Raw genomic sequence first — 15,204 nt, 5'->3', positions numbered from 1 at the left:
GTGCACTTTCACAGATATTAAACAATTAATAAACCACCGTTATTATATTGGTCTATGCCGTTATTACACAATAACGGTGTCCATGGTCTATTGTCATTTTATGCCACAGTTTATGTACCCAATCCAATTGGATTCATTTTCAGTAGTAGATTTCAAATATTAAGTGTATAATGTATGGAAATAGAAAAAAAATCTCTGAGAAGCATATTTGTCAAGAAATCGCAAGAAATTTTGGCGGGAACGTGAGGAGTGAAGTTGTGTGATTTGTTTTATTTGGTCTATTTAGTTTTTCTTCAGGTTTAAATGTGTAATAACGGTGGTTTATTAACTGTTTAATATCTGTGAAAGTGCACAAATGTGGGAAAATGAAACAAAGCCGCTCGACGTAACTTGTCGGGATCCTCCAAAAAGTCTACTGAAAAAATCTCAGTCAATGACTATTATTTTACTGAGATTATATTTCATCCTTTATCATCTCATCTCACTACATTTAATTTCACCCCAATTAATTATTGTCTCAAATTTATCATCTTTTTTTCATTTCATTTCTTTTACTATTTTATCATTTTTCATAAAATTAAGAATATAAATTAAAATGAAAACATGACCTAAAAGTCTTAGTTACCAGGTAATAAAATCCCTTAAAAAAGTATTAGTTTTGATTTAATCATTAAATACTGAAAATTTTTGATAAAATTGCTTGTGGTCTACGGCAAAAGTAAATTGTAGTGCCCTTTGAAACTTGCTGTTTTGTGCATATACCACAGCAATGGAACAAAGACTAAAAACCTTATCAGAATTAGACGTACGGATACAGAAATTTGAAAATGGATTGAGTTCGATACTTCAAACTTTGCAATGGGATAAACAAAAACTTTTCGAGGTTATTTAAATTTTTTAATGTTATTTGTACGGTTTTAATAGGCAGTGTAAAGATTTTAACGTTACCCTTAAAGCGAAAACGCATGAATATTCTTCCATTATGATACTCCTTATATCTGCTGTAAATTCTGTACCATGGCACAGTGTTTTTAATGACATGGGCACATTGAAGATATTAGGCTAGCGGCTCTCAGCCACTGGGTCGCGACAGATTGGCAAGTCACAAGCCCCCGAGATTTACAAATACATTTTTTTTATCCAAATAGGTTAGGGGTTAATTGCACTTCTGGGCTAAATATGGGGTAAATACAGAACTGTTTTCTAGATTTTAACTTTACAACTAAGTTTAATAGAATCTTCTACTTAGTATATTATGATAAATGATATATCATGTAATTAATAATAATATAGACCGACCTATACCTCCTACATTCAAGTATAAAATTTTTTAGTCAATATTGAAGTTTATAATGAATTTGTAGATTATCTTAGTGCATTACTGAGTAAATGTTTTTGAGAACTGCTCTATTAGGTCATGAATCTAAAAGATTATCATAAATTGTATGTAATTAATAGTACAATTAAAAAGTGTATTTAAAGTTTCAGAAAAAAAACTTAATGACCTGTAAATATGACAGTAACCATCGAATACCATCAGAAAAATTGGAAATCCATGAGAATAAGTGCAGGCTGAAGAGCCTTGGATATGATCAAGATCAAATATTTCTGCCAGAACCTTTGGATCCTGACAGTAAGACTGTTGTCAAATTGAGTAAGTAATTTGTGACTGGAACATCATCCTGTGAAAACCTACAATGTAGACTCATAGCTGAGTAGTGTTCACCTTTAGGGTTTAAAACATTTGCACAACATTACTTTTTCAGACATTTCGAGCTTTTGTTACTTTATCAATATTAAGAATGAAAAAATGACCAAATTTAAATTATTATTTTTAATCATATATTATTACATTAATTGTTTTTCTTATATATTATAATATTATTATAATTAAAGTTATTTATATTATATTATAATATGGAAATTGACAACAAGTGATCATGATTTAGAGATAAGAATAGATAGATTAGTGATGGAACTGTCTGAGGTTCAACTCCACTGGCAGATCCCAATTTTTTTTTTAACTGTGTTCTAGCCACTTCCAAAGAAATAACAAGGTGTAATGTTAATAAAGATGTAAAAATATTACTTCAATTCACTACTATCCATACTTTGCATAATTATGCTTAATTCCAGATAGAGAGAAAATTACAGACATAATAAACAAAGCTGCCAATTCTGAAAGACTATTTAAAAGAGGTGAGTGAATACAGTTGAAGAATTTTAATATTCCAGTATACTGGGTGTTGGGGAACTGTATTCGTGAAGATAATTGGGTAACTATATTACCAGAACATATATTGAAAATAATATTAAGTTACAATTAATAGATTATAAGCAATATACAATATTTAAGCAAATTAAATGTCATTAATGCTTAATACTGAATTAATCCAATGAAAATTTGGTTTTTAAATGATTGAAGGGCACAATATATAATATAAATTATTTTGTTATGAAATATCTTCATTTTCGTAATTGGTTCCCTTACACTACGATTATTTAATTGATTGTTGATTATTCTTTTTCAATGTTACAGTTGTCGGATATAGATTAACAATAGCCGCACATTCTACAATATTGAAATTGTATCCTTTTGCAAAGTATTAGAAGTGACATATTAAGGGTGTTTCCTATTGTATTTTTATATATAACAGCAAATAATATAAAAGTCAAAACTTGTTGCATGAACAGTATGGGAATTAGCTATAAAATGATATAGCAATTGATAATTCATAGATTATCTCTCCCATGCCTCGACTTTGACACAGTGGTGACATTCTGCTAAATGTATCCTTTGTTATATCACAACTACACCCAATATAGTATTTGATTTATACCTAATTAACATATTTCCGAGAGATCTAGAAAGTTCTATTTATTGCGCAAATATGTTTTTTTGATAAATGGACTTTGCACATGACTTACACATTTTTGGTTTTTTGCTGTCCTTTTTTAAATCATACAAATGTCATTATATACCATAAAACATCTTAATGACATACAACCCAAACAAAGAAATTATTTTCATTCATAATATTCCTTAAATCAAGGTCAGGGACCTGAAGACTCGGAGCCACTGACTGTAGAGCGTTTACAGAGCACGTACACTTGTGATGAGAGGAGAGCTATACATGATGCTGTGGTTGGAGCGGCGCCCACATGTCACGACCTATCCGATCTGGCTTTGCCAAGGTGAGATTGGGGTTATATTCCAAATAAATCAATCTTTTATCAACAGAATTAAATGGTCAGGGTCTAATTGTATGCTAGACTTTCACCTGATTATTGGTGATCTTAAATTGTCAATGTAATGACATCTATGACATCATAGCATTCTATTTGAGGACCTCATTTGTATTAGATTAACTATCAGAATGCGTGAACGTACTTTGTGTGAGAACTACACTTGATGCAGGTAGGCAGCGGCGTATGTCCCTGCCATTGCTGAAGCCCGTGAGCTACGGTAACTACTCACCGTCAGGTTGGCAGTACGTTGCCCGTAAAACGGCAATGGATAAAAAAGTCTGTGTCGTTCCGTGCCAGTTTTACATTGAATTCCCGTATATTAATAAGGTATTGATGAAGTTATGCAAGTAGCTTAGGTGACGAACAGCCCACTGAGTGTCTCGCCGGATCTTCTCAGTGTGTCGCGTTTCCGATCCGGTGGTAGATTCTACGGAGCACTGCTCTTGCTGGGGCCAGTGTTAGCAACACTCCCGATTTGAGTCCAATGAGCTCACCTACACGTCAAGGAGAAGCTGAAATAGCCTCTCAAGGCTATGAGTATGGTAGGGGAAAAAAGGTGAAGATAATAATGGCAGGAATTAGAGGGGCTGGGAACTCCATACCCGCGTCTTAGCACTGGACGCGTCAACAATGGCCCATTGAACTCAACACAAACACCCCGTACTGCTTGTGAACTAGCTATGGTTTTTTCTCATTAGCACGAGTGGTGAGGGAGAAAAGTCGAAGGAGAGCAAGTCTCGAGTGGAGATACTGGCCGAGCTGAGGGACATGAAGCGCCGCCGGACCAAGTACCGCGTCGCCGCCAAGACGCAAAATTTCTCAGCCGTTCTACGGGATGTCATTAAAACTCAGGTATTCCTACTCATACATACCAGCTATACACGTTGAGACGTGATACTAAAGAGCTGAGTCACGAAATGACCCCTGAGCCCGGCATCATTGTCTATTGCAACTGCATTTCAATTCTTGTCTATGGTTAAAATCTTAGCGATTCTCTGTTTTACAAGTTTGAGATATTACAGATAACAAAGATTATAAAACATGATGAATTTTAAAATTGAATGAGCTCTCATTCTGACTCGTACTAATGGCGGATACGACGACGGTGACGGAAATAGCGGGGACTATTTAGATTTTAAAACGGTTTTGAGTACATATTTAGATTATAAAGTTGAAACAACGTGTATAAATGTATTGTGATCTAGAGAGAATGCCTCTTTAATTCATATTCAATCAATAAATAATCAACTGGTGGTAGGACTTCTTGTGAGTCCGCGCGGGTAGGTACCACCGCCCTGCCTATTTCTACCGTGAAGCAGTAATGCGTTTCGGTTTGAAGGGTGGGGCAGCCGTTGTAACTATACTGAGATCTTAGAACTTATATCTCAAGGTGGGTGGCGCGTTTACGTCGTAGATGTCCATGGGCTCCAGTAACCACTTAACACCAGGTGGGCTGTGAGCTCGTCCACACATCGAAGCAATAAAAAAAAAAAAAATATTAATATTGATGAATTGTAATAAAAACTAAGACCGCGTTCACAATAATAATATTTTGTGTTTTATTTTTGTTCTACAGATGGAACTGTACATCGAAGCACGAAACGGAGTTACGAGAAATAAAAATAATGATAAAACAACAGAAAATGGTACAAACGCACAGCGAGCGTTGCACGGAGCAAACAGTGCGCACACAGAGTGCGGGACTCACTACAGAGATAGGGGCGACACCCGGGCTGGCCTCAACAGACACAACACTACCGCATTTAGGTATTATTAGATTATTTTTTTATAAATTATTTTATATTATTTTAGTTTTAGTAGTTTAGTTTATTATTTTATAGATTAAAATTACAGGCAGCGGCAGAATAGCAGCGATAGTTTCAGCTATCACAAAGCTGAGCCGCGGCCTTTTATCTCCACTGTCTGTATAATTAATATATTGTAATATTGTTTAGATAGAATTAGAAATTTATGTCATATTAATTGAAAAGTTATTTGTATTGTGGAGTAAATAAATGTAATTATTATTATTATATAGACACGGCAGACCGGTGACACGTGCAGACCGACCAGACATGCCAAATGATAGGGAAGCAACTAGAGACGTATACAAAAAGCATACACGTGAGCGCCATGAATACAGAGATACGCCTCGGAGAAGAGATGACTCGAGGAACGGAACACGACAATATTATAATAAAGAATCAAGCCATCGCAGGAGCAGGTCAAGGGATAGAAGCAAAAGTGAGAGATACAGCAGAAACAATGATCACACGAGGAGAAGCGAAAGGAGAGATGGTAAAGAGAGACACAAGAAGCACGACTCCGACTATCAGTACAAGCGAGAAACCGTAAAACGCAAGCGACTCTAATAATGTATACTGATCACAGTTTCTAGTTTACATTGTGAATAAAATAAAATAAAAATGAGAGTTTTGTTTAATTTTTGGATTTTAGTTTAAACGGCTTCGTCGGCTTAAACAAATGTCTCGTGATATCATGACATTTAATAAAGTTCCAGCATCAACTAGCAGCACTCGCGTATACATCATTTAATATACAAAGCATGTATATATTATTTTACAGAATGGAAAGCAGTCGACGTCGCACCAAACACGTCATTTCGGATCCTCCCGATCCACTAACGGTGCTTTTAGGTACTTCAAGCACCGGTCACCGTTCTCGTCGAACCCGTCGCTCGCGACGAAGGACTCTACGAGTAAATTAACCCTCAGACACAGCCCACTGAGTTTCTCGCCGGATCTTCTCAGTGGGTCGCGTTTCCGATCCAGTAGTAGATTCTGCAAAGCACGGCTTTTGTAGTGTTGGCAAATTCTCTCAGGTTGAGCCCGTGAGCTACCTACCAGTCCGCGAGATGCTAGAATAGCCCGTTAAGCTACCAGTGAACATTTTTACTAATCGCTCGTGTATATATCATTGTAGATACTGCTCGTACTCCAAAGTTGAACTTTAACGTCCTCGTTAAAGTTCGTCCGATCCTAGTGTTCGAAGAACTTACACGTAATCTCCGATGTTTGTCCAGTACGGACGGCCCGTACGTTCGAAACAATACAGACAAAACTTAAACAACTCAATGTTGACACGTTAAAATGTTTATCTTAATACTAAAAAGCGTATATTTAAATCAATGTAAAAAGCAGTCTGCAACTAAATATTCTTATTGATGAATTATAACGTTGTAAATTCGGTTAATAAAGTGTCCAAGCACCGTGTCGCGTCCGTTAAGATCGCTCAATGCACACATCAACCTAATTCTGGTTATTATATGCATCGTTAAACAACTATAGCGCTCGTTTTGAATAATTATCAAATTTTGTTACACAGGGAGTATAGTTACGCCGACGTATTCGATGTTATTCTTTAAGTGTATTGTCCATAATGATTTTCTAGAATTGAAATTCTTTTTTTTCTTTACCTATTGGCTGGTCGTCTGAGGCTATTCTAACCACGCTGTAACTGGTAGTTGAGCTCACGGAGCTCAATCTAAAAGAGTTTGCTAACACTAGCCCTAGCAAGAGCAGTATTCTTCGCCAGATTTTTCCACCGGATCGAAGTCGTGACCCACTGAGAAGATCGGCGAGACACTCAGGGGGCATATCTTTTTGTTTTATACCAGAATACTGTCTGAAGCTTGAAGTTTAGACAAAAAGTATATTATAATGATGACGGACTTCTATATTGCGATTTATAGATATTCCGGAATTAGATTAAAAAAATAAATAATAGTTTAAAAAAATTAAAAAATATGCTTTTATAGAAAATCCAACTTTAATAGCTCTATATATAAAAATGAATTGCTGTTCGTTAGTCTCGCTAAAACTCTAGAAAGGCTGGACCGATTTGGCTAATTTTGGTCTTGAATTATTTGTGAAGTCCAGAGAAGGTTTAAAAGGTGAATAAATATGAAAAAACTCGGAATTAAATAAAAATAACAATATTGTTTTTCTTTTGATGTGTCCCCCCGTCGGACGGATTGCTTTTGTTTGTTTCAAATTTATTTTATACAAAAGTTTAGGTCTTTTTTTTATTTATCGATTGAGGCGCTACGAAGTATGCCGGATCAGCTAGTAGAAAATAAAATTTAATAAATTTGAAAAAAAGTGTAAGAAAAAATGATTTTATTGTAAAAAAAGCATGGGGTGCTTTACAAGCTATTCTCAAAATATAACTATTGATTCCATGCACCCCACGCTTTTTTTTTACAATAGAATCATTTTTTCATAGACTATTTTTAATTCCACCAAACCAACCTCAAACAATACACAAATTAAAGAAACAGGTACGTCCTACAAATCTGAAAGCTTAATACTTATAACCAGCAAGAAATCATTGAACAGTTTTACAAAACGCGTATTTCCCATGATAATTCATTTACTGTGGTGTCGGAACACGCGAGGCTGTCCTTCTCACATAGTTTTTAGTTCATAACACGTTCACAATGCTTATTGTAACTAGATTAGGTGTTTATTGAACTCTACATCTGGATTACTAACCATTTATTACGGATGTATTCGGTTTTATTTACTTCGGGAATAAATCGAAGAACTGTAGATAGATTTTGGCGGCTTTTTTAAGTCTAGTTATTAAAGTTCCTTGATGCCATAATGTGAATGCTGCTTGTGAGACCGTGAGACATGAGGTCAAGGTCTCAAATGCACAGGAATAAAGGTTATCCCCCGCTCTTCGGATCGGAATGCATTATTGGCCTAAAAAACTAACTATATTAATAAGTAGGTACATGCTTCGACGCACTGACATTTTTATATAACATTGTATCACAAACACAATCTTTATGCCGACTCAATCTAAGGGACACGAATACGGTACATACTCGTGTAAACTGGTATGTTACGGAGCCTTGTTTATCACAATCATCAGACTGAATCACCTCAAATTAAACTTTCTCGTTCAGTTAACATTCAGACGCTTCCAAGTATTTCTTCCTCGTTTAAACGAACGTTTCGCTATATATAAAAAAAAAAAACATGAACAACGGAAGGCTATAAAAGGATCGTAATTAAGAGTCGAATGCCGTGGTCTCGAATAGCTGTAATTACTTAGAAACTCAGTAGAAAACTTGATACGTGGCGGAATGGGTGCGCGCAATGGGAGTGTGGCGGTACGGACTCATAAAATACAAAATGCGCGTTCATATGCTCCAAATAATTAGCGTTGGTCTGATATTATTTAAAAAAAAAACGCTTGTTAAAGTCATTGTTATTTTATAGCGTATTTCGAGACTTTAATCACTGACTTCTACTGCAACGACATGAAGTTATATAAATTAAGGCATAATATCGTATAATAAAACTAAACTGACAATTGTATTCGTAGTTAGTAGCGGTGCTAAAAGTCCTTGCAAGTCGGCGCCACAGTAGCCCTTATCTTTACCGCAAAGCAGTCAAGCTTGCGGGCTTACGTAGTTTTATTCTAAGATTATTTGTATATATTTATGATATGTACCTATATGTATATATTTATGTATATGTATTTATTTAAGTACGAGTATTTGTATCTATAAATATTATGTATGTTATATATACACATATGTTTAAGTAATATCACCTTCACACTACACCTATCAAGCTTCATCTTTGCACTCCCCTAAGGTAGACTGTTAGAGAATGCCTATGGCATTAAGTCCGCCTTTATACTTTCTAGTATAAGAAGTTATAAATAAATAAATAAATAAAATAAACAGAGTTTTATTTCAAAGTAAATTGAGGTAAACTCTGGCTTGGGTCCCAAGTTGGGTCCAGTTTGTGGTATCTGTAGAATCCAACGAATACTTATTAACGGGTAGACTGTGAGCTCTTCTGCCTATAAGCAAATGGAAAACCAAGTGCGCCCTAATCGCTTATCCGCAAAACATTTGTAGATTCTCATGTAATCTATATCTACCGATTTCTGTCAAACTGTTAGTATTTCAAATTCTTCTTTATTGGTTTTGACTAGCTTAAACCACTGAAGTATATAGGTCTATGGCTTAAACATATACATACCTTATCTACCAACCCACATATGTACACTGCTCGACACAGGCCATCTCTCAGGCTCGTCATAACGACCGGTCCTGCGCTACCTGTAACCAGCAGATTTTCGCTACCTTCGAACAACTTTTGCTTAAAAAATAAAAGTACTTATATAAATTAACGTCGCCGTAAATTATCGTTATGCTTCCGTGGATGGACGTCAGCTTTCATAGGAATTTCACAATTGTAAGAAAGAATAACAAATAGCGTAACTTTAGAATTATTTTCAATGGAATCCAGTATATTTTTTGTCATTTTTTTTTTATTGCTTAGATGTGTGGACGAGCTCACAGCCCACCTGATGTTAAGTGGTTACTGGAGCCCATAGACATCTACAACGTAAATGCGCCACCCACCCCGAGATATAAGTTCTAAGGTCTCAGTATAGTTACAACGGCTGCCCCGCCCTTCAAACCAAAACGCCTTACTGCTTCACGGCAGAAATAGGCGGGGTGGTGGTACCTACCCGTGCGGGTTCACAAGAGAACACCAGTAATTACGCAAATTAAAATTTTGCGGGTTTGATTTTTATTACAGGTTGTTATTCCTTCACCGTGGAAGTCAATCGTGAACATTTGTTAATAACGTATTTCATTAGAAAAATATTACTTATATTTACTTACTTAGTACTTATATTTTATGCACTTAAAAGTATTTTTTAAAAGCAGAAGTAGATCGACAGCTTTTTTTAAATAAAGCTTATAGGACACACTTCATCAATAATGAATAATAATTGTAATCGGTACTACCAACCGTCACGGTAGATGATTTTCAATAGTACTCATATCAGGGATGACAAGTCCAAAGTAAATAGACATCCAATTGAAGCCAATTAGAATTAGGTAATTGTTCAAACTTATCAAATAAAATAAAAGCCAAATAAAATGTAAAATAGTAAAAACCAAAGGAACCTATGCAGTTTTGGGGAAGGCTTAACGACGAAAGGGAAGATCTTCCACCGAGCAGGTGTTATTGCTCGGTAGACGGACGGTCCGAATGTTGTTGTTCGGAACTTGTATATATGCGCTTTATCTTGAAAATGTCGTAAGCGAGATTCAGGCATCTGTCAATTATCTTGCGTTGTATGATGGCTATCCGCCACATCACTCCCCTCCGAGACTGGAGGTCGTGTCATTTTTAGATATCGTTGTCCGTGCTGAGATTAGCTTGCAAGTGCCAGTGCTGCTCGAAGTTTGCGGTGAGTCGAAACTGAGCTTGAATGCTGCGTGATTGTCGCCAGTAGTCCATGTGTGCAGAGCTGCCACGCCGGAGATGTGTTACCCCAAGCGTTGATGATCCGGTCGTGGGCTGCGATAAACTGTAGCGGCGTGATGAGGCAGTGAAGTTGCGTGCCGTAGGACCAGGAAGCGCGGTGAGTCGGCTGCGATGGTCCTGTTGAGGCTGCGGTGCTGGCTTGCTGTGGGACGACTGTCAATGACGTTTTATTTGCGAGAATGCGGGGATTGTGGTAGCCGAAATTCTTGATGCGCTGATGATGAATCAGAAGGTTGCGTGTTCAGATCACTTCGCAGGTCACCAGTTTGGGGAAGGCTTAACGACGAAAGGGAAGATCTTCCACCGAGCAGGTGTTATTGCTCGGTAGACGGACGGTCCGAATGTTGTTGTTCGGAACTTGTATATATGCGCTTTATCTTGAAAATGTCGTAAGCGAGATTCAGGCATCTGTCAATTATCTTGCGTTGTATGATGGCTACCCGCCACACAGTAATGAATTTCAATTAAATGTGTGTTTTAGACACAAGCGAGCTCACAAGATGTTTTTAGTTATGAGCGTTTATTGGTGGGTTAATAATATTTTCTTAGTATATTAGTTAATACTGTTCCTCTATAGAAAATCTAGACTTGGTATAGGTTATGCAAGTATACGATGACGTCATTTTGAACATAGTGTGATTTCTGTCTATTTTCAAAATAAAGCCCTAACATTCTCCCCATTTCTGAATATAATTATTTTCCTTGATAGGCTGTATTTTTGGTTAGTTTTTTTAACATAAGACATTAAAGAAAGCCAAATAACCGATCCCTTGCTGACCTTTTGAACAAAACAGCACGGTCGCAAGACGCCGGCCGTGTCGTATGTAGGTACTCGGATATCATTTCGCCATCCCTGTACTAGACCTTAATGATCAACATGTTTTTATAAGCGAAATGAATCATTCGTGTCTCGGTCGAACATTATCTACGGTACGTGATTTTGTTAAGAGCATGCTTCGAAATTTGTTTACGACTGTTCCTGGTTGTATTTAATTATTTCTTGTTTTATTTGGTTTTATAAACACTTTCCGAGGTTCTCGTGAGCCGTAAATTTGATGCAATGAGAATTTATTTAAATGCTATTTAAGTGTGTTTCGCCGGTTCTTCCACGTTTGGTGAGGGCTAAGCATCGCGCAGTCACCGATCGTTTCGTTCCGTACCCATCTCTTTGAATTACGTGCCTAGAGTGTTTTTGATAGTGTTTACTCGTTGTAGTCTCATTACATATCCGAACCACCTGGTACAGTTTTCTAATAATTTACGTATAACCACAGCTCTGAACGATCCTCTGATATTCTAATTTCCTACTTTACGGATCCGCCTTGTAAGTCCCGTCTCGGCGACATAATTTCAGCCTATAATTACTATTATTTAACAGGCTCTTACGTCGAGTCTGCCGATGATCACGGCGCTTGCAACACCACGGAAATATCGGAAAACCGCCTGAATTATTGATCGTTATAAAATCCCATTAAATAATAAATTCAAAATGTAGATAATTTCCAAAGTTAAAATAATTCGTTCTCATTTCGTTTGTATGAATATTTTGTGGGCGTCTTTAATACCAAGTTTGGATTAACTACTTAACAGTTTTTGGACTCTCTGAAGACGTAGGTTATCATATAAATGAAAATAGTTAGAATATAATATAGGTGCCTTTAAAATTATTATGGTAAATATATATTTTTAAATATTATCTTCTAATCTATCTAACTAACGATCTAACAGACTTCCCATTAAACTAGTAACTCGATTACAATTTGATGTAATTTTTAGTCTATAGGCTTTATAACTTCCCCGGCTAAATGAATTCGTGGAGAGAATTTCCTCTTTATTGTAAAATTAAAAAGTTTTATATTAACGAATAACAACACACAGAACGTATTGGTATTGCTATTGGACCAGGCGGATAGCTACTTCTGTCAGTACAGTTAATTTTAGCTAGCTGCTGTCAAACTACAGGCTACCGTCCTGGGTGACTTTGACCAAGAGTTCTTTTTTTTTATTGCCATTGTAGGCAGACGAGCATACGGCCCACCTGATGGTAAATGGTCACCGTCGCTCATGAACGTCAGCAATGCCAGGGGCAGAGCCAAGCCACTGCCTACCATGACATTTGGTCCATAGAATCAACCAGCTGAGTTTTACTCCGGATCTCCTCACCGGGTCGTGATTTTGATCCAGATGCATTCGCGAAGCAGCTTTTTACAGCAGTTACTAGTTAGGCCTCCGTTCAAGGCACTCGAGCAGTTGCTACCTGCCTCAAAAAATCTACTTCTATTCGGCCTAGTTCGCCAGTGACACTATTACGTGTTTCGATTTGAAAAGTAAAGCAGCCGCTATTAGAGTAAAATTGAGACTCCGATCTGATATAGGAAGAACGACATTGTGGTGTTTAAGAGATCAGGACACCATTTAACATCAGGTGTGCCGTAGTCAAACAGCCAAAGCCCTACTAAACATAAAACTCTACCAATGGAACCAATAAAAAAAAAACCAAGTCTACAGTGCATCAAAATAGTAAAAAATAAACTTTAAAAAACAATGTAATTAAAACTACTATAATATTTTGATTTCTCATTTATGGTGATTTCTTTTGGTTTGATATTATATTTTACAAAGTTTGAAAATTGACCTAACTAGCAAGGTAAGCGAGATTAGACCCTAAAACTAATTTAAATTATAACTGCGATTCGCGAAAACCGAGGAAAATATTAGTCAAAACGATAAACGAAATAAAGTGTATTTCACACACTTTTCCACCATATTTTTCCATAACGGAATCTCTATGTTGTTCCTAGTGAGCCTATAATATAAACAATTTAAAGCTAGCGCTAAATCAAAGATCTCAAGAAGTTAGAGGTCGATGTGACCTCGGCTGTGTCGAGACACACCCTACAACATAGGCCAGGGTGCCCTTAGGGTCATTACGGTGTAAGAGCTAGTCATGGTATTGAATATATTTTTCGCCATCGATATTTTTTGGAAACATTCGTGTTTTGTATGAGTGTCTATTTGCCTAATTGTTTACTAAAATGTTCTTGTCTTAATTTTACTGTCCAATGTGTAATTTCGAATCGATCGGCTCTAGATATGAGGTGAAAAACTATGACTATAAACGAAATGAATCATAGCGCAACTAGAAACTTACATTGCGATTGTATTGTTTGTTATGTAAGAAAACCTTACACACTTTGGCTATTCACATTTAGGTATCTATATACATATGTATGTGCTTCAGTAAGCTTTTGTGTAGTCGATAAAATAATAAAAGTTCGCTTATCACCGCTTCTCCTAAAAATATTAAATTAATGGTAAAAAAAGCTTTAAACCAAACGAACAGGGTATCATTGTGTGCAATCCCTAACCTACGTCATGCATGTAGCCTGTGTGCTTGCCTACGTTTGCCGCTAGGGGCGCTGTTCCTACTGCATACAAATTTGATATAACTTTTACGCTATCGAGAACGTTAAAAAACTCGCACTAAGCACACTGTTAATTGACATGTATATAGTGGCGGCTCATCAGTTAAACCGAACGATTCGCCAGCTTTGTGACAGAACTCAGCAACACTAGAGAATTAACATAACTGCCTCACTATGAGTAATACGAGTCGTGTACGAGTACTTTTTACTTATTTATTTTTTAGGATTGAAGGATTACTGGTGGTCCGGAGGTCTTTCCAGTTTCACCAGGACAAGTGGGTGAGCAAAGGCTCAGCCAGGAGGGGTGGGATTTGCTAACAGCCGTCCGAGCGCCTCCGAAGGAGACCTAACAATTCCAGAGCAACTGCTTCGCGAATGAATCTACTACCGGATCGGAATCGCGACCCGCTGAGAAGATCCGGCGAGAAACTGAGCAAGCTGATGCATGGGTTCAGCGAGTTTGACGAGTACGGTTACCGGGGTCCCTAAGCCTGCTCCTAATGTTAGAGATGAAGGCGTCTAAGGCAAAGCGAGAGGACAGAGCCTTGCGGGACTCCAGCCGTGAGAGGTCACGGGGAGGAGCGGGTTCACTCGACTCGATATCGAAAAGTCTTTTTTTTTATTACTTGATATTTTTAGATAGGTGGACGAGCTCAAGCGCCCACCCTGTTAAGTGGTTACCGGAGCCCAAATGGCGGAGTAAATGCCGCCACCTACTATAAGATATGAATTCTAAGGTCTCCGTTTTTCAGTACACCGGCTACCCCACCTTTCAAAACGAAGCGCATTAGATACTGCTTCACGGCAGAAATATACGGGGTGTTAGTGCCTACCCATGTGGACCCACAAGACATCCTACCACCAATAATTACGTAAATTATAATTTTGCGTCGAGGCTACGATGCTTGGCAGAGATGATTTGTGACACACGACGATTGACGTGTACTACATACTCGTACACTACTTCGATAAGCCTATGCGTCATGATAGTCGCCTTATCGTTACTGCCGCTGACTTCTCCCCGAATCCTGATCACGCAGGAGTCAGTCACTGTCGACGCCCTAGACAAGTCCTTATGGATCCCTCAGATCCAATAACCTTGGCATTAGACGCCTTCAGCTCTAACACTAGGAGCAGGCTTAGGAACTCCGGTAACCGTACTCGTCGAACTGGACAAAGAGTTCGACGTGCAACCTAACACA

At 37.4% G+C, this 15,204-nt stretch overlaps 1 protein-coding gene across 1 annotated transcript; it reads left to right on the top strand.

The window, feature by feature from the left end:
- Positions 1–638: 638 nt before the first annotated feature.
- Positions 639–5,679, top strand: LOC101736079 (U11/U12 small nuclear ribonucleoprotein 48 kDa protein). Its single transcript, XM_012697587.4, has 7 exons — positions 639–883; positions 1,483–1,654; positions 2,137–2,199; positions 3,054–3,195; positions 3,948–4,101; positions 4,826–5,016; positions 5,288–5,679. The coding sequence occupies exons 1-7, from the start codon at positions 770–772 to the stop codon at positions 5,619–5,621; spliced, it is 1,170 nt and encodes a 389-aa protein (XP_012553041.3). The 5' UTR covers positions 639–769; the 3' UTR covers positions 5,622–5,679.
- Positions 5,680–15,204: the final 9,525 nt, after the last annotated feature.

The sequence above is a fragment of the Bombyx mori genome, chromosome 10 (assembly GCF_030269925.1).
Source record: "Bombyx mori chromosome 10, ASM3026992v2".
NCBI classification, from domain to species: Eukaryota; Metazoa; Arthropoda; class Insecta; order Lepidoptera; family Bombycidae; genus Bombyx; species Bombyx mori.
Note: the sequence above shows the minus strand (reverse complement) of the source record. Positions and strands in the feature narration are given on the sequence as shown.

Excerpts from the sequence above, each read along its gene's own strand:
- LOC101736079 (XM_012697587.4), top strand. The coding sequence starts at position 770 with ATGGAACAAAGACTAAAAACCTTATCAGAATTAGACGTACGGATACAG. Across the intron at positions 1,655-2,136 it reads TAAGACTGTTGTCAAATTGA|ATAGAGAGAAAATTACAGAC; the intron begins GTAAGTAATTTG and ends GCTTAATTCCAG. Across the intron at positions 3,196-3,947 it reads TCCGATCTGGCTTTGCCAAG|CACGAGTGGTGAGGGAGAAA; the intron begins GTGAGATTGGGG and ends TTTTCTCATTAG.